Source organism: Panulirus ornatus, chromosome 64 (assembly GCF_036320965.1).
Source record: "Panulirus ornatus isolate Po-2019 chromosome 64, ASM3632096v1, whole genome shotgun sequence".
Classification (NCBI taxonomy): domain Eukaryota; kingdom Metazoa; phylum Arthropoda; class Malacostraca; order Decapoda; family Palinuridae; genus Panulirus; species Panulirus ornatus.
Window position 1 is genome coordinate 5,689,732 of NC_092287.1, and position 20,252 is coordinate 5,709,983.

Genomic DNA, 20,252 nt, shown 5'->3' on the forward strand with positions numbered 1-20,252 from the left:
ATTGTGTTGTTATGAAGATATTCCAAAATGAACTAGTCATTATATTAAGAATATTTATTTATGATTTTTCTTTTAGAAGTGAGAAGAATGGATTGTTATAACTGGTATGTAACAGGACACAAGAAAGGTAAATATCGACGCACATATAGCTATATTCGGGAAGAAGATGGAAACATAAGTCATCGATTACTTCGCTACACATATGATTATTCCTGGGAGAGCACTCCTGGGCTGAGAGTTATCCATTACATCCCAGGTGACCCAAGACACCAAGTACAGTGTGTTGGGAAAAAACCAAACTATGAGGTTAGCTTTGCTTCAAGCATTTCTTATTTTCATTAGTATGAATCTGTCATTTTGAAAATCCCCAACTGTAAGATTAGCATTGCTTCAAGCATTTCTCAGTTTCAGTAGTATGAATCTGTCATGTTCAAAAACCCTTAGACTTTTAAAATGACATGTATGCTGAAATTGTTTCCCATGTCCTTCATCTTTCTCTTTCATCCTTGTTTAGGTTATGACTCATCCTTCTTACATACCTATCAAAAATTCATTGGGATTATTAGTGTCTAGCAGCATGTTGGATTGGTGGTCTGAGGAAACATGGATATTGCAGCCTAGGTTTGATGAGTGACCAAGCAGTGTTTGAATTTGAGAATGTAGTTAGTTGGTAAAGAAGAAAATATGAAATTAGATTGAAGGACAAATCCCATAAGAAGATACAAGGGAAGTAACTTTACAGTTATATACAATTTCTTTCTTTCCTCTAAGGTCTGTCCTCTGGGCATTAAAGATTCTCTTAAGATATGTAATATCAGGGCTAGGATTTTCTAACCCTTATTATTTCTGGTGAGTTAATGTTTTCCTACTCTGCTCTTTGTTGTCCACTTAAACTTAGCAAGGACAGCTTACTTGTTTCTGGCCTGCTTTCAGCCAGTCAGATACTGCTACAGAGATGGTGCCATTAACTTCCTCCTCTTACTGCCTGAGAGAACAATTTCTTCAGTGATTTTGTACTGACAGGACTTCCACTGCTAAACCAGCTTTTTCCATCCTCTTGCTCAACATTCTTTCACTTTCTTTTAATTTCTATTAATTTAGTTTAACCCTTTGGCCACTACATGAATTTCCACTTACATTCCTGGAAAACGTCAGTTTTCCATAAAGTATTTGAATGGTAATTGATCCTGTTTTACAAGGCAAAACCATAATGTTTCCGTATGTGGTATTAACATTTAAAAACAACATCTGATAGCAGAGAAAGGAGGTGGAGGAAGAAAATGAAAAAAATTTTCATGGGTGTCACCTGCTATCTATCTATGTATTTGATACCTGTTCCCTCTAGGAACTCCCTCAAATGGGTGGCCACAGAAATAACATCTCCATAAACAGTGAGCTCCAGTTTCACTTCTAAGCCTTTAGTGCCTCACCCTTTACATACCACTGTTGTAGAGCAACTCTAGCGCAGTGTTTCCAGAGGCTCCAACCTCATGTTCTACCTGATTTTTTCTACTGATGCTCCTGCCCAGTGTTCTTACCCACTGATATATTTATTATTTATTCATTATACTTGATTGCTGTTTCCCATGTCAATGAGGTAGCGCCAGGAAATAGACAAGGAATGGCCCATCCACTCAGTTACTATTTATTATTATACTTGATCACCTTCTCCCACGTCAGTGAAGTTGTGCCAGGAAACAGGTGAAGAATGGCCCATCCACTCACATATATACATTTATACATAAACGCCCATACACACACAAATACACATTAACATATACTCATATACATACACATGCACAGACTATATATCTTATTTTTATTATACTTAATCGCCATTTCCCGCGTCAGTGAGGTAGCACCAGGACACAGATGAAGAATGGCCCACCCACTCATACACACATGTTTTATATCTTTTATTGTACATAGTCACTGTCTCCTGCATTAGCGAGGTAGCACAAGGAAACAGACAAAAGAAAGGCCCAACCCACCCACATACACATGTATGTACATAAACACCCACACATGCATATATACATACCTATACATTTCAACATATACATACATATACATACAGACACATACACATATACATATACACATGTACATATTCATACTTGCTGCTCTCACCCATTCAAGTCGCCACCCTGCCACACATGAAATGGCATCCCTCTCCCCCTTCGCATGCGTGAGGTAGTGCTAGGAAAAGACAACAAAGGCCACATTCGTTCACACTCAGTCTCTACCTGTCATGTTTAATGCACTGGAACCACCAATCCCTTTCCACGTCCAGGCCCAAAAAACTTTCCATGGTTTACCCCAGACGCTTCACATGCCCTGGTTCAGTCCATTGACAGCACGTTGACCCCGGTATACCACATCGTTCCAGTTCACTCTATTCCTTGCATGCCTTTCACCCTCCTGTATGTCCAGGCCCTGATCGCTCAAAATCTTTTTCACTCCATCGTTCCACCTCCAATTAGGTCTCTCACTTCTCGTTCCCTCCACCTCTGACACATATATCCTCTTTGTCAATCTTTCCTCACTCATTCTCTCCATGTGACCAAACCATCTCAATACACCTGCCTCTGTTCTCTCAACCACACTCTTTTTATTACCACACATCTCTCTTACCCTTTCATTACTTACTCGATCAAACCACCTCACACATATTGTCCTCAAACATCTCATTTCCAACACATCCACCCTCCTCCCTGAAATTTAATGATACTCTCTCACCCCATCTCTCATTTGCCCTCTTTTTCACCTCTGGCACCTTTCTCTTGACCTAATGCCTCTTTCTTTTATATATCTCCCAGTCATTTGCACTATTTCCCTGCAAAAATCGTCCAAAAGCCTCTCTTTTCTCTTTCACTAACAATCTTACTTCTTCATCCCACCACTCACTACCCTTTCTAATCTGCCCACCTCCCACCTTTCTCATGTCACAGGCATCTTTTGCACAAGCCATCACTGTTTCCATAAATACATTCCATTCCTCCCCTACTCTCCTTATGTCATTTGCTCTCACCTTTTTCCATTATGCAATCAACCTCTCCTGGTACTTCCTCACACAAGTCCCCTTTCCAGGCTTACTTACTCTCACCACTCTCTTCACCCCAACATTCTCTCTTCTTTTCTGAAAACCTCTACGAATCTTCCCCTTCGCCTCGACAAGATAATAATCAGACATCTCTCTAGTTGCCCCTCTCAGCACATTAACATCCAAAAGTCTCTCTTTCATGCGTCTATCAATTAACACGTAATTCAATACACGCACATATAAATATACATATTAACTGGGAAAACAGAAAAAAAAGGCCACATTCATTCACACTGTCTCTAGCTGTCATGTATAATGCACTGAATCCACAGCTCCCTATCCACATCCTGGCCCCACAGACCTTTCCATGGTTTACCCCAGATGCTTCACATGACAGAGCAGAAGAGGGTGTGTTGAAATGATTTGGACATATGGCGAGAATGTGTGAGGAAAGATTGACAAAGAGGATATATGTGTCAGAGGTGGAGGGAACAAGGAAAAGTGGGAGACCAAATTGGAGGTGGAAGGATGGCATGAAAAAGAATTTGAGTGATCAGGGCCTGAACATACAGGAGGGTGAGAGGAGTGCAAGGAATAGAGTGAATTGGAACAATGTGGTATACTGGGGTAGACGTGCTGTCAATGGACTGAACCAGGGCATGTGAAGCATCTGGGGTAAACCATGGAAAGGTCTATGGGGCCTGGATGTGGATAGGGAGCTGAGGTTTTGGTGCATTACATATGACAGCTAGAGACTGAGTGTGAATGAATGTGGCCTTTTTAGTCTGTTTTCCTGGCACTATCTCACCATGCCATTCCCCAACATATGTCCAAGTTCTTTTCTGACCAGCTGGTCTTATCTCAAAATGGACAGAAGTTGGATGAGAGATGCTGTGATGAACACAATGCCAGGATATTGTCTCATAGTCACTATCTCATTTATGCAGCTGTCAGCAGTGGTGGATGTACGAGCAAGTGTAATTTTTATATTTACATATTTTTTTAGTCTACATTTTCTCCCTCATATGTTCGGATGGTCATAAGTTGGGATTCAGGTATATACATTATCCCAGGGGTAGGGGAGAAAGAATTGTACTTCCCTATTTCCTGCATGTCATACATGGCTAAGGTCGGTGGAGTGTGGGTATGGAAATTCCCTCCCCTCTTGTATTTCACTTTCTAAAACATGGAACAGAAGGAGCCAAGTGAGAAGTGCTCATCTTTGAAACTCAGGCTAGGTTGTCTGAATGTGCATGGATGTACCCAAGATGAGAAGAAAAGAGAGATAGGTAGAATGTTTGAGGAAAGGGACCTGGATATTCAGGCTCTGAGTGAAAGAGACTCAAAGGTATAGGGGAAGAATGTTTTGGGAATGTCTTAGGGGTAGAAAGGAATTGGTTTGAGGGCAATTTAAGTAGGGGTAGCACTACTGCTGAAACAGAAGTTATGGGAATATGTGAAAGAGTGTAAGAAAGTGGCTTTCAGTCTGCTGTGGATACGAGTGAAAGTGGATTGCAAAAGATGTTTTTAATTAGTGCTGATGCACTTGGCAGAGAAGGAAAAGAGACAGGCAAATGTTTTGGGAGTATCTTAGTGAATGTCAGCAGTTTTGATGCTAGAGGCCAGTTATTAGTGATAGGTGCTTTTTATGTGAAAATTACTAATATGGCATGGAATATTCAGTTAGGTGAATGGAAATGATGAACAGCCTGTGGGGATGTTCTGAAAAAGGACTGTGATTGGGAATTCCTGGTTTAAGAACAGGGACAAGGGTGAGTAGGGAAAATGATATGCAGGCATTATTGGATCACATACGAATTGATGTGCATGCAAAAGACTGTTGGATATGAATGTGCTTATGGGGTGGCTGGTGGGATGTCTAATCATTACCTAATGGAGGCAAGGATGAAGAGATTTGTAGAAGTTTTCCGAAAACAGGAAGCAATATGGGTGAGAAGAGTTTGACAAAAGTAATGAGCTTGGAAAAGAGATGTGTGTAGAAATACCAGGAGAGATTGATTGTGAAATGGCAAAAGATGAGAGTAAACAAAGCTAGGGGAATGGGTGAAGAGTGAGAGGTATTTAGTCTGAGAAGTGAGTGGAATGGAGAAGGTAGAAAGTGGGCTATTGAGAAAGGGTAGTTTGTGGTAGTATGACAGTGTAAAATTGCAAGTGAAAGAGAGTAAAGAGGTGTATGTCTAGTAATTACCGGGAAGTAGTTTTAAGTGATTGGGAAGTGTACAAAAGAGCATGGCAAGAGGTCTAGAGGAAGGTGCAGGAGTTGGAAAAGAGGGCAAATGAGAGTTGAGGTGATCTAGTTTCAGTAAACTCCAGGGAGAATAAGGTGTTTTGGAAGAAGGTTAGGTGCATGAAAAAAAGAAATAGATTGTATTTCCCCTTTTCCCTGTACTTTTGTATTTTTTTAGCCATAAACTTTATCTCATTTGCTCCATAATCTGTTACAAAAAATTACTCATTTATACAATGTCTTTCAACTCAGGATTGTGTGGAAATTAAGTGCTGTTAATTTTTCAGGAGGAACCAGAAGGGCAAGGCTGTGGGCCTTTGTATAGGGCATATACAGCTTCCATGACACACAGAGATGCACTGCTTATCATTAGTGAGTAATCATATGAGGTATATGAGCAACTTTAGTTAAAGAATTCAGTGAACTTTCTGTCAGTTTAATGTCATGATTCTTGTAAAAACTCTTCACTTGTCGTGGTCCTGTTTTCCTATGTCTCTTTCATCATTTCCCTTATTCTGAAGTTACATGTGTTGCTGTTTATACCATAGCTTTTTATGAAGATTTTGATGCTATACCTACCTTTTGTACCTGCATATATGGGCTTGTGAACCCAATTATGCAGAAATCACATGAAAAAGAAAAAAAAATTCAGGTGAAGGTGGGTCTCTGGCAGGTGTGTGTAAACACTGATGTGTTTATATTGCCAGACCTCTGGTATGTTTATATTGCTAGACCTCTGGTGTATTTCTGTTGTTAAACCTCTGGTGTACTTATATTGCCAGTCCTGTGGTGTGCTTGATATGTTAGACCTCTTGTGTTTTTATATCATCAGACCTCTGGGGTGCTTATATTGCCAAACCTCTGTTGTATTTATACTGTCAACACTGGTGTTGTATTCATGTTGCCAGCATTGGTTTTATTTTATTGCCAGACCTTTGTTGTGCTTCTATTGCCAAACTATTGATGTGGCTGTATTAGATTATGTTTATAATTTTGGAACAATATTCACTAATTCTTTTGTATTTCAGATGACCCTCCTATGTATCATTTGTGCGATCTTCCAATTCAGAATCCAAAAGCTGGTGAGGTATATATTGTCAAGGCTCCCTCTGTTAATCTTGGTAAGCATAGGCTATGTAGTTAGCATATAGCTATACATATTAATACTCAACTTTTTTTTATTATTATTATTATTATACTTAACCGCCATCTCCCGCGTTAGCAAGGTATCACAAGGAAATAGACAAAGAATGGTCCAACCCACCCACACACACATGTATATACATAAACGCCTACACATGCACATATACATACATATTCATTTCAACATATACATACATATACATACACAGATATATACATATATACACATGTACATATCCATACTTGCTGCCTTCATCCATTCCCATCGCCATCCTGCTACACATGAAAATAGCAAAAAAAAAAAAAAAAAAAAAAAAAAAACCAGCAAGGCAGCGCCAGGAACAGACAACTGTCTTATGTAAGGCACCAAAAACCACATCTCCCTTTACACATCCAAGCCCCACAGACCTTTTCATGGTTCACCCCAGATGCTTCACATGCCCTGGTTCTATCCATTGACAGCACGTTGACCCCGGTGTACCACATCGTTCCAATTCACTCTGTTCCTTGTACATCTTTCACCCTCATGTATGTTCAGGCCCCGATAGCTCAAAATCTTTTTCACTCCATCTTTCCGCCTCCAATTTGGTCTCCCGCTTCGCCTTCTTCCCTCCACCTCTGACACATGTATCCTCTTTGTCAATCTTTCCTCACTCATTTTCTTCATGTGTCCAAACCATTTCAACAGACTCTTCTGCTCTCTCAACCACACTCTTTATTACCACACATCTCTTATCCCCTTTCATTACTTATTCGATCAAACTACCTCACACCACATATTGTCCTCAAACATTTCATTTCCAATACATCCACCCTCCTCCACACAACCCTATCTATAGCCCATGCCTCGCAACCATATAACATTGTTGGAGCCACTATTCCTTCAAACATACCCATTTTAGCTCTGAGAGATAATGTTCTCGCCCTCCACACATTCTTCATCGCTCTCAGAACCTTTGTTCCCTCCCCAACTCCCCATTAAGATTGACAAAGTTTTTGTTTATGATGTCCTTTCACTTGTCATGAATGTCGCTCATTTTGTTTATATGTTTAAATGTATGGTTTTTTTTTCATACTCGCCATTTCCCGCGATAGTGAGGTAGCGTTAAGAACAGAGGACTGGGCCATTGAGGGAATATCCTCACCTGGCCCCCTTCTCTGTTCCTTCTTTTGGAAAATTAAAAAAAAAAGATGAGGGGGAGGATTTCCAGCCCCCCGCTCCCTTCCCTTTTAGTCGCCTTCTACGACACGCAGGGAATACGTGGGAAGTATTCTTTCTCCCCTATCCCCAGGGATAAAGGATAAATGTATGGTATATCTCTAAATTTTTTGATGTTGTGAAATGTAACTTGCAACATTTCCATAATGATTCTTACATGATATATTTTAATAACCTTTTCAGCAAAAAGGGAGATGATGTATGACAACCTCACATGGAGCGAAGGGCAAGTAAAGCACATTGGAGGTAAACGGCCAGTTGTGCGTAAGGTTAGTTTAGATTCCTTTTTTTTTAATACTTGTCTATTATGAACTTTAGCAAGGACACAAACCCACAAGCTCTTCACCATTTCCATTCACAACACTGAATACCCCATGTACACCAGTTGTACCCTCAACTGCCACATTACTTCCCTTCACGTTTAAATCACCCATCACTAAAACCTGGTCTCGTTCATCATAGCTGCTGACACTCAACTGCTCCCAAAACACTTGCTTGTCATGATCTTTTTTCTCATGTCCAGGTGCAAGAGCACCAATAATCACCCATCTCTCTCCATCCACTTTCAGTTTTACCCACATCAATCTAGAATTTACTTTCTAATACTTTATCACATACTCCAACAGCTCCTGCTTCAAGAGTAATGCTACTCCTTCCTTATCTCTTGTCCTCTCACCAACCCCTGACTTTACTCCTAAGACTTTTTCAAATCATTTTTCTCCTTTTACCCTCGAGCTTTGTTTCACTCAGAATCAGAACATCCAGGTTTCTTTCCTCAAACATACAACCTACTTTTTATTATACTTGATTGTTGTTTCCTGCATCAGCAAGGTAGCACCAGGAAACAGATGAAGAATGGCCCATCCACTCATATACACATATATGCACATAAATGCCAAACCATTTCAACACTCCTGCTCTCTTAGTCACACACTTTTTATTATCACACATCTCTCTTACCCTTTCATTACTTACTCGATGAAACCAACTCACACCACATATTGTCCTCAAGCATTTTATTTTCAACACATCCACCCTCCTCTGCACAACCCTATCTATAGCCCATTCCTTGCAGCCATATAATATTGTCGGAACTGCTATTCCTTTGAGCATACCATTGTTTCACCTCATCTTCATAATTTTTCTGCATCCCTACAACTACTTTTTCTTCACAAGGCAGCACTTGTTCTTTTCTTGTTTATACTCGTTGCTTATGAACACACCAGCTTCCAGAGATTTTTTTTAGTGTCATTTGGTGATGACACAGCACTTGTGGTAATGAACAATGAGAAACTTCAGAGGTTGGTGCCTGAATTTGGGAGAGCATGTGAAGGAGAAGTTTGAAGTAATTGTGAATAAAACCATGGTTATTACATTTAGCAGTGCAGAAAGACAAGTTAGATAGGGTGTGAGTTTGGATGGAGAAAACTTGGAGGTAAAGTTTTTTTAAATGCCTGGAAGTGGACATGGCAGTGAATGGAACCATGGAAGCTGAGGTGAGTCATAAGGTGGGCAAAGAAACAAAGATCTTATGAGCACTGAGGAAGAGAGGTCACTGCCTGGGAGAGTGGAGATGGGTATGTTTGAAGGTATGATAGTCCCCAGTGGTGTGTTGTCAGGCATGGGCTGCAGTTGAGAATGAAAATATGTGGATGGAGGAGGGTTGATCAAGTAAGAAATGGTAGGTTAAGAGAGAAATGTGGTAATAAGAAGAGTGCTCTTTACTTCATTTATGCATGCTTTATGATGTGTCTGCTTCTTCTTAACAGTGATATCCATATGCTCTGAAATTTATTTTACTTCATATAAGTAATGGTAAAAATCACTTGGCAATTTTTTTTTTCCAGATCAAGTATCTCTCTGTTGACCCAGTGGATGGAACAAAGTCTGATGCCTTTATTCGAGTGACTTGGGAGAGAATGCTTGACCTCTCATCTGTTGGTGTTGAGATACCCACAACTAGAAGAAAACAGGCCTATATTATCATCCATTATCTTGGAGATGAAACATTGGTGAGTACATCCATGTAACTGGTTAGGTATATAGTTATGATCTAAAGAGAGAATGTAATAAGGTTGACAGTGATGTCATGTTGAAAGTCTCAAGAATACATGCTGTGGAAGGAAAGCTGCTAGAGGCAATGAGAAGTTTTTATCAAGGATGTAAGGCATGTGTACGAGTAGGAGGAGAGGAAAATGAATGGCTCCAAGTGAAGATTGGAAGGGCATGGAAATTGTCAGATGTTGTTTGCCAATGGTACAGCACCGGTGGCTGATTCATGTGACAAACTGCAGAAGTTGGTGACTAAGTTTGGAAAAGTGTGTGAAAGGAGAAAGTTGAGATTAAATGTGAAAAAGAACAAGGTTGTTAGGCTCACCAGGGTTGAGGAACAAGTTAGTTGGGATGTAAGTTTGAATGGAGAAAAATTGGAGGAAGTGAAGTGTTTTAGATGTCTGGGAGTGGATTTAACAGTGAATGGAACCATGGAAGTGGAAATGAGTCATGGGGGGGAATGGTTCTGGGAGCAATGAAGAATGTGTGGAAAGAGAATGTTATCACAGAGCACAAAAATGGGTATGTTTGAAGGAATAGTAGTTCCAACAATATTATATGGTTGCAAAGCATGGGCTTTGAATAGGGTTGCATGGCTGAGGGTGGATGTGTTGGAAATGAGATGTTTGAGGACAATATGTGGTGTGAGGTGGTTTGACAGAGTAAGTAATGAAAGGGTAAGAGAGATGTGTGGTCATAGAAAGATTGTGGTTGAGAGAGCAGAAGAGGATATGTTGAAATGGTTTGGACATATCGAGAGAATGAGTGAGGAAAGATTGACGAAGAGGATATATGTGTTAAGAGGTGGAGTGAACAAGGAGAAGCAGGAGATCAAAGTGGAGGTGGAAGGATGTAGTGAAAAAGATTTTGAGTGATCATGGCCTGAATGTGCCGGAGGGTGAGAGACATGCAAGGAATAGAGTGAATTGGAACGATTTGGTATATCAGGGTCAATGTTCTGTCAGTGGACTGAACCAGGGCATGAAATGTGAGGGGGTAAACCATGGAAATGTGTGTGGAGCCTGAATGTGGATAGGGAGCTGTGGTTTCGGTGCATTACACATGACAGCTAGAGAGAGAGAGAGATAATGAATGTGGTCTTAATGTCTGTTTTTCTGGTGCTACCTCGCTGAAGCGGGGGTTAGTGATGCTGTTTCCTGTGGGGCAGGGTAGCGACAGGAATGGATGAAGGCAAACAAGTATGAATATGCACATGTTAGTATGTATGTTGATAGAGTTGCAGTTATAGGGTGTTTTGGTTGAGGTGGTGTGCAAAGTGAGAGGGTTAGGGAGAATGACTTGGTAAACAGAGAATAGGTAGTTAAAGCTTTACGGAAGATGAAAGCCGGCAAGGCAGCGGGTTTGGATGGTATTGCAGTGGAATTTATTAAAAAAGGGGGTGACTGTATTGTTGACTGGTTGGTAAGATTTTTTAATGTACGTATGACTCATGGTGAGGTGCCTGAGGAATAGTGGAATGCTTGCATGGTGCCATTGTACAAAGGCAAAGGGGATAAAAGTGAGTGCTCACATTACAGAGGTATAAGTTTGTTGAGTATTCCTGGGAAATTATATGGGAGGGTATTGCTTGAGAGGGTTAAGGCATGTACAGAGCATCAGATTGAGGAAGAGCAGTGTGGTTTCAAAAGTGGTAGAGGATGTGTGGATCAGGTGTTTGCTTTGAAGAATGTATGGGAGAAATACTTAGAAAAGCAAATGGATTTGTATGTAGCATTTATGGATCTGGAGAAGACATATGATAGAGTTGATAGAGATGCTCTGTGGAAGGTATTAAGAAGATATGGTGTGGGAGGTAAGTTTTTAGAAGTGGTGAAAAGTTTTTATAGAGGATGTAAGGCGTGTGTACGTGTAGGAAGAAAGGAAAGTGATTGGTTCTCAGAGAATGTTGGTTTGCGGCAGGGGTGTGTGATGTCTCCATGGTTGTTTAATTTGTTTATGGAGGTGAATGCAAGAGTTTTGGAAAGAGGGGCAAGTATGAAGTCTGTTGGGGATGAGAGAGCTTGGGAAGTGAGTCAGTTGTTGTTTGCTGATGATACAGCGCTGGTGGCTGATTCATGTGAGAAACTGCAGAAGCTGGTGACTGAGTTTGGTAAAGTGTGTGAAAGAAGAAAGTTAAGAGTAAATGTGAATAAGAGCAAAGGTATTAGGTACAGTAGGGTTGAGGGTCAAGTCAATTGGGAGGAAGTTTGAATGGAGAAAAACTGGAGGAAGTAAAGTGTTTTAGATATCTGGGAGTGGATTTGGCAGCGGATGGAACCATGGAAGCGGAAGTGAATCATAGGGTGGGGGAGGGGGCGAAAATCCTGGGAGCCTTGAAGAATGTGTGGAAGTCGAGAACATTATCTCAGAAAGCAAAAATGGCTATGTTTGAAGGAATAGTGGTTCCAACTATGATGTATGGTTGTGAGGCATGGGCTATGGATAGAGTTGTGCGCAGGAGGGTGGATGTGCTGGAAATGAGATGTTTGAGGACAGTATGTGGTGTGAGGTGGTTTGATCGAGTAAGTAACGTAAGGGTAAGAGAGATGTGTGGAAATAAAAAGAGCGTGGTTGAGAGAGCAGAAGAAGATGTTTTGAAATGGTTTGGGCACATGGAGAGAATGGGTGAAGAAAGATTTACCAAGAGGATATATGTGTTGGAGGTGGAGGGAACGAGAAGTGGGAGACCAAATTGGAGGTGGAAAGATGGAGTGAAAAAGATTTTGAGTGATCGGGGCCTGAACATGCAGGAGGGTGAAAGGCGGGCAAGGAATAGAGTGAATTGGATCGATGTGGTATACCGGGGTAGACATGCTGTCAATGGATTGAATCAGGGCATGTGAAGCGTCTGGGGTAAACCATGGAAAGTTGTGTGGGGCCTGGATGTGGAAAGGGAGCTGTGGTTTTCAGGCATTATTGCATGACAGCTAGAGAGTGAGTGTGAACGAATGGGGCCTTTGTTGTCTTTTCCTAGCGATACCTCTCATACACGAGGGGGGGAGGGGGATGTTATTCCATGTGTGACGAGGTTGCGATGGGAATGAATAAAGGCAGACAGTGTGAATTGTGTGCATGTGTATGTATGTATGTGTCTGTGTGTATATATATATGTGTACATTGAGATGTATGGGTATGTATATTTGCGTGTGTGGACGTGTATGTATATGCATGTGTATGGGGGTAGGTTGGGCCATTTCTTTCGTCTGTTTATTTGCGCTGCCTCGCAAACGCGGGAGACAGCGACAAAGCAAAATAAATATAGATATAAATATACGTTCATATACACTTTATTCGTGTATATATATATATATATATATATATATATATATATATATATATATATATATTTATGTATGTAGCATTTATGGATCTGGAGAAGGCATATGATAGAGTTGATAGAGATGCTCTGTGGAAGGTATTAAGAATATATGGTGTGGGAGGAAAGTTGTTAGAAGCAGTGAAAAGTTTTTATCGAGGATGTAAGGCATGTGTACGTGTAGGAAGAGAGGAAAGTGATTGGTTCTCAGTGAATGTAGGTTTGCGGCAGGGGTGTGTGATGTCTCCATGGTTGTTTAATTTGTTTATGGATGGGGTTGTTAGGGAGGTAAATGCAAGAGTTTTGGAAAGAGGGGCAAGTATGAAGTCTGTTGGGGATGAGAGAGCTTGGGAAGTGAGTCAGTTGTTGTTCGCTGATGATACAGCGCTGGTGGCTGATTCATGTGAGAAACTGCAGAAGCTGGTGACTGAGTTTGGTAAAGTGTGTGGAAGAAGAAAGTTAAGAGTAAATGTGAATAAGAGCAAGGTTATTAGGTACAGTAGGGTTGAGGGTCAAGTCAATTGGGAGGTGAGTTTGAATGGAGAAAAACTGGAGGAAGTGAAGTGTTTTAGATATCTGGGAGTGGATCTGGCAGCGGATGGAACCATGGAAGCGGAAGTGGATCATAGGGTGGGGGAGGGGGTGAAAATTCTGGGGGCCTTGAAGAATGTGTGGAAGTCGAGAACATTATCTCGGAAAGCAAAAATGGGTATGTTTGAAGGAATAGTGGTTCCAACAATGTTGTATGGTTGCGAGGCTTGGGCTATGGATAGAGTTGTGCGCAGGAGGATGGATGTGCTGGAAATGAGATGTTTGAGGACAATGTGTGGTGTGAGGTGGTTTGATCGAGTGAGCAACGTAAGGGTAAGAGAGATGTGTGGAAATAAAAAGAGCGTGGTTGAGAGAGCAGAAGAGGGTGTTTTGAAGTGGTTTGGGCACATGGAGAGAATGAGTGAGGAAAGATTGACCAAGAGGATATATGTGTCGGAGGTGGAGGGAACGAGGAGAAGAGGGAGACCAAATTGGAGGTGGAAAGATGGAGTGAAAAAGATTTTGTGTGATCGGGGCCTGAACATGCAGGAGGGTGAAAGGAGGGCAAGGAATAGAGTGAATTGGATCGATGTGGTATACCGGGGTTGACGTGCTGTCAGTGGATTGAATCAAGGCATGTGAAGCGTCTGGGGTAAACCATGGAAAGCTGTGTAGGTATATATATTTATATTATATGTGTGGACGTATGTATATACATGTGTATGGGGGGGGGCCATTTCTTTCGTCTGTTTCCTTGCGCTACCTCGCAAACGCGGGAGACAGCGACAAAGTATAATAAAATATAAAAATATATATTGTGAATATGTTTGCCTATATACTTTAGGATATCTACTATCCCGGTATCTTTTTTATTATACTTATCATTTCTACTATATATATATATATATATATATATATATATATATATATATATATATATATATATATATATATATATATATTTGTTGAATATAAGTTTTCCAATATATATTACGTTATTTACTATCCCGGCATCTTTAGCAAACAGTGACGTCAGTCCTTTGTTTTGGAAAATATGTCACGAGAAGCACCAGTTCGATTTCGGAGAAAACGAAAGAAGAAAAATACAATTAAAAAAAGTTAATACATTGGAATTCAGAAAAAAAGCATTCTGTGGTACTATTTTTATTTCAGAAAGGGAAAACCGTTAGAGTATTATACATAAAGTGCATTAATGGTGTATGAGGATGGATACCATGGCAGCTTCTAAGAAAACATTAGCCAAAGTGTTACACCGCTGCTGGTACAGTGGTACAGGCCCATTACAGGAAGCATTACATTTGTGAGACCAGTCTGTTGCACATCCTAGCCATCAGAAATCGTTGATTTATAACTCATACATCAACGTAATATTTTAGAGATCATGTAAAGATTTGTTGTATACCTAATTCTTCACATGTCAAATATGTAAAGGACACTGCAAGAGAAGAGTTTGGTAAAGGATGGGGCAGTACATTTATTATGGTGATGGAAATTGCATCAGATTAAGTGCCAGTTTAATTCTCACACTCTGTTATGTGTGGAATTCGAATAATATTGTTTTGAGATGCAAGTGTAGAGTATGTTTAGACAATTACAAATGGTTCAGTATCATTGGATTTTTTATTGATGAAAGAAATGTGATAGTTGGGAGGGACATAAAGTTCAGGGAAATATGGGGCTAATTAGCAGAGGTGAGAATTACAGAAACTGACAAAGTGTAAAAATCTCTCCAGATTTCCCACAACAGATAACATTAACCACAGTTTTAAGTATTATTTATATTACATTAGTAACACTGTAGTAGCGTGCCATGTGATTTGTGTGGAACAATTATCATTCATCCCAATTCCAACTTATGTTAACCCATGCTATCCAAACTGAATTGGCAAAAGTTTGTTTTATCTCTGCATCAAAATTAGCTTTGGGAAATGGCTACTGATGTTGTAGGTTCTTTATATAATTCTTTCAGAGGTTCAGTCTACATTGTCATTTTTTACTTTTGTCCTATAGTGATGAGAGTTATGAGGCCCTGGATAACACTTGTTAACTACCTGACCAACTCTGGAGCATGTATCAGTCACTTTTAAGGTTATCACAGTTTTGGCACTTCTTACATCTTCCATGACTACCATCATCCTCAAACATATTTGGTCATGTGTACATAGATGCAGCGTCCACATATTAGTGGGCATAAGGGGATGTTGCATTCTTTTTTAGAATGACGTTATTTCTTAAGGGTGAAGTTTAGCTGTATATATACTTTCCCTCTTAATGGATTTCTTTTGTTACTGGATTTTTTCATACTTATTCTCTGTTTCCTGCATTAGCAAGGTAGTGCAATGAACAGACAGTGTCATTTTTTACTTTTGTCCTATAGTGATGAGAGTTATGAGGCCCTGGATAACACTTGTTAACTATCTGACCAACTCTGGAGCATGTATCAGTCACTTTTAAGGTTATCACAGTTTTGGCACTTCTTACATCTTCCATGACTACCATCATCCTCAAACATATTTGGTCATGTGTACATAGATGCAGCATCCACATATTAGTGGGCATAAGGGGATGTTGCATTCTTTTTTAGAATGACGTTATTTCTTAAGGGTGAAGTTTAGCTGTATATATACTTTCCCTCTTAATGGATTTCTTTTGTTACTGGATTTTTTCATACTTATTCTCTGTTTCCTGCATTAGCAAGATAGTGCCATGAACAGACAAAGAAAAGGTGTCAGATGCTTGTAAATTATGGGAATATTTTGTTTAAATCTTTATTGATATATCACCTGTGAAAATTGCAGAATTGTTAACAAGAACTTATTCACTTTTCTTTCAGAGCGGTGAAATGGTACGAAAAGGTAAAGATGGAGCACTTCATTTGCGTCAGATTAGACACTATATGGAAACAGGGGCATATCTTTCTTCTGTTCATGTAACTGAGAAGAATGGCATAAGGAAATCTGCTAAAAAATTTATGATTGAAGGTACTTTTGAAGGAGAATGGTTTTCCACTGTCTCTGAAAACTGTTTGGCTAAACACATTTACATTACTGTGAAAAGTGAAAGGAATTGCTCTTTTCAGGTACAGTTAAAGTGAGAATAATTACTTTTCAGGATTAATCAGGGTTTTTATGACTATTTTTACAGTGGTCAGTCCTTTGTCTAAGAGGTAGATTTTGTAAGCATGATGTCCATTAGCTTAGGCTGATAGATATAAAGCATTTTGTGTTATGCTGAGCCTCATAGTGAGCTTAGAAGGATACTATTCTGAATGTCTGCCAGGTATGTTACCATTTAAGATTCCTGACCTGTATATAGTTCTGACAGGACTACTATGTTCTTTTGCCCCATTTGGTGTCTCCAATATTTTGTCTTCTGATTTATTCTTTGCTTTTCTCCTTTCTTCCTTTGACATATTACATTTCATGAATACCTTGCTCAGTTTTACTTTTCATTATGCTTCATTGCTTACCTTAGTATACCCTGGCTCGATGATTCCAAAACGAATGTGATCATAACAGGTGGTTGGTTATTTGTGGTAAATAGCAATATTGGAACCACTGTACCTCATGAAATTTGTTTATTTGGTTTGTAGTCTAAATGCAGTTTTGAGTCAAGGATGAGATCTTGTGCTGTCTTTGATTCATTATAAAGGGTTTAATGTACAGTTCTTTGTCTGTCTGTTGGTAAATATAATCTTGCAGGTAGGAAACATTTTAGAGATTTTCTTTTGAATATCAGGTATAAAGTTTCTCGAGAAATATCCACCCTTGATCATAGAATAAGAAAACTGAAGTTGCAGTAGCTCCATATGGTAAGTTGGGATTAAGATTAATGTGAAAATGCTGAATAGAGTGAATCCAGGTGTTCAGAGAAAGATACAGTGTGGTAGATTTATTACACCATACTGTGTTTTGGAATTATTATATTGTATGAATATCCAGATTTAAAAACAAGAAATTCTTTCCAGGTAAAACATTGTATTACATCGGCAAGGATGGGAATGAAAGGCGGTTGGTTTTATATACAAATGAAGAAAAGAATAAAGCATTTGAGGAATGCCATGTAATTGCAAAGACTGGAGAACACTGTGGTATGTTGGCCTATTTGAAACACCTTTGCATAGATATTGTTGTTTTAGCTGCAGATAAACTTTATTTTCATATGTCTGCTTACATGAGATATACATGCTTAAATCCGATGTCATCCTTTTAACTTGAGAGACATAATCCATTCCTCTTAACCCTCAAACACTCCTACTCATTAGAACTCCATATAGAAACACATGATATTTACTTCCCACACCACAATGATTAACACAGGCTATACACAAGCTCAGTACCCTTGAAACACACACTGGCACCAGTTTTAAACAGAAAAATGATTCCCTCATTAACCTTTACAAATAGATCATCAGTGCCACCCATCTTTATCAGTGTGCGCCCCACCAGCTAGGCCCAAAAATACTCAGTAAGCTGCTGCTTCACATGACTGAAGGGTGAGCCATTTTGACGACTGTTTGTTCCCTACACCTCAAAACTTTGGAACTCCCTACCCTCTCATGTTTTCCCAATAACTGTGACTTAATACATCTTAAAAAAAAACAGATTTTCCACTTCCTCCAAAATTTTTAAATACTTTTCCTCATTTTTTTTCCCCCTTTCATAAACCTCTCTATATTAAGGCCCATCCCTGATGTGGACTTTTTTCTATGACTGGAGCCTCCATCATGAAATAAAAGAGTGGATTTGTACAAATGAGGCTCTTGTTCATATGATGCTACCAACATAATACTACCTCAGTATTAAGTAAGACGCAGTTTGGTAAGAATTAAAGTTTAGCATGTAATTTTTGTATATGTACTTGCCATTTCCTGTGTGAGTGACAGAGCAATAAGAACAGAAAATTGAACCCTGGAGGGAAAAGTCCCCACTTGGCTCTTTTATAAGTCCCTTATGTTTTAAAGTAATACGTTTTGTGGGAGGATTTCCAGCCACCTGCTCCTGCCCCTCTTAGCCACTTCCTACAATGCTTAGAGAATATGTGGGCAGTATTCTTTCTCCCATTATCCCCAGTGATGATTCTCTATATTTTGATAAAATATGTTTGTGAATTAAGTGCTTCAGATTGTTGTCATACATGAGTTTGCATTTGTGTTTATACTGTACCTGCAAATGACATACACTGGCTGCAGAAATTGCTCCATTCTCATATTTCCTTGAATCATACAGTAGCCTCTCTAACTTCTACCATTAGCTACATTACCAGGCACACCACCACCAGTGCCACAACCACCTTCATCCCATTAATTTATGTATTTATTAGCAAATGTATTCATCAGGTCTAGCTCTTGAGTAATTTGAAGACAAATGTAGTAGCTTGACAACCAATTTATAAGGAATATACTTCGTAGTTTTTATTTCTCGTTGTTATTTCCATATACTTTTTTACAGGTCGTACTAAAACATTACGTCGCCTTACAGAAAAATACTATTGGACAAGTATGGTAGAAGACATTGTTGCAATGGTAAGTTATTTTGATATTTAGCAACTTCATTCTGCTTATCATTTATGGATCTGGATATATGGATATAAACAATAAAGTCTAACAAGTATACCATGTTCATGTAATATTCTTCTGTCTTCACAGATTGTTAGATGTAAAACTTGTGAGTTTAGCAAACTCAATAGACCAAACCAACGTTATGTCCGTGTTACTGAACCATGGGAGGTGAGATTTTGAGAATCTTTTCTTTACTCTGTCTGATTATATATACATTAAGTGGTTATACATTAGTTATGGTGCTAAGATCTAACCTGGAGTACTTACAGTATCTCTTGCAGGCATTGCCAAGAATCAGATTTTGCTTTTCTCTAGTTATGAACAAAATGCCACATCACAGCTAGGCCTAAATTGAAATATATGGAGGTTCATGAAAAGAGAAGGAAGAAACATGGAAAAGTGTTTATGAATTTTGGAGAAATTGACAGGCTTCTCTAAAAAGTGCCAGGTCATAGTTACAGAAACCTCATGATTTATGTGATGGTTTCTTCTTGATAATGGTCATGTAGCTCATATAATGCAAATGGAGAAGATTAGGAAGATTTGTTATTGATAAAACAGTACTGAATAGTATACCAGTGAAAACTACTATATACACATACCATGAAATATAAAGTACTATGATATACATGCTGTACAGTGAATTCTATTGATAAAAGCAGAAGATAACAAATGTAATTCCAATACTTACATTTATGGCTATTCCTGAATTTCTTGCTAGTGCTGGTGAAGAGGGAGGATGTGAATGTAGGAGCAGCTGGAGAAGGGGTTCATCTGGGTCAGATGATGTAGTTGTGGAAGATGGTGGTGATGGTCAAGTGAGTTGAGCTGTTATGTCACTGGATGTTGATGGCTGGTCTTTCTTACAAGTGTCTGTTTTTCTTCAAATAGAAATGCAGTCTGTTTTGACTTCATTGTCTTCTCATGGTGGATAGTACCTGGTGGCATGTTGCAAGGGGCAAGACACATGCAGTGTACAGTATACTGCAGTGCAAAATACTGTAGCATTCCACAACTATAGGCTGCATCCACTTGTACCTGTGTGCTTCTTGCATGGCACTTGCAATGCCAAACCACCACACTGCCAGCCCAATAATGATCGCATTATTCCAAACTTAA

At 39.4% G+C, this 20,252-nt stretch overlaps 1 protein-coding gene across 7 annotated transcripts in view; it reads left to right on the forward strand.

Moving 5' to 3' along the window:
* The window catches only part of LOC139746192 (uncharacterized), a 185,024-nt gene that overhangs the window by 129,014 nt on the left and 35,758 nt on the right, over window positions 1-20,252 (forward strand). For 6 of the 7 annotated variants that reach the window (XM_071657115.1, XM_071657111.1, XM_071657110.1 and 3 more), the window contains 9 exons: window positions 77-306; window positions 5,579-5,663; window positions 6,320-6,412; window positions 7,837-7,922; window positions 9,501-9,665; window positions 16,407-16,554; window positions 17,541-17,663; window positions 19,024-19,097; window positions 19,221-19,301. In XM_071657115.1, the coding sequence (XP_071513216.1) occupies window positions 77-306; window positions 5,579-5,663; window positions 6,320-6,412; window positions 7,837-7,922; window positions 9,501-9,665; window positions 16,407-16,554; window positions 17,541-17,663; window positions 19,024-19,097; window positions 19,221-19,301 (1,085 nt within the window). Of the gene's footprint in view, window positions 1-76; window positions 307-5,578; window positions 5,664-6,319; window positions 6,413-7,836; window positions 7,923-9,500; window positions 9,666-16,406; window positions 16,653-17,540; window positions 17,664-19,023; window positions 19,098-19,220; window positions 19,302-20,252 lie in introns of all 7 variants that reach the window. The other variant, XR_011712100.1, reaches the window with a different exon arrangement.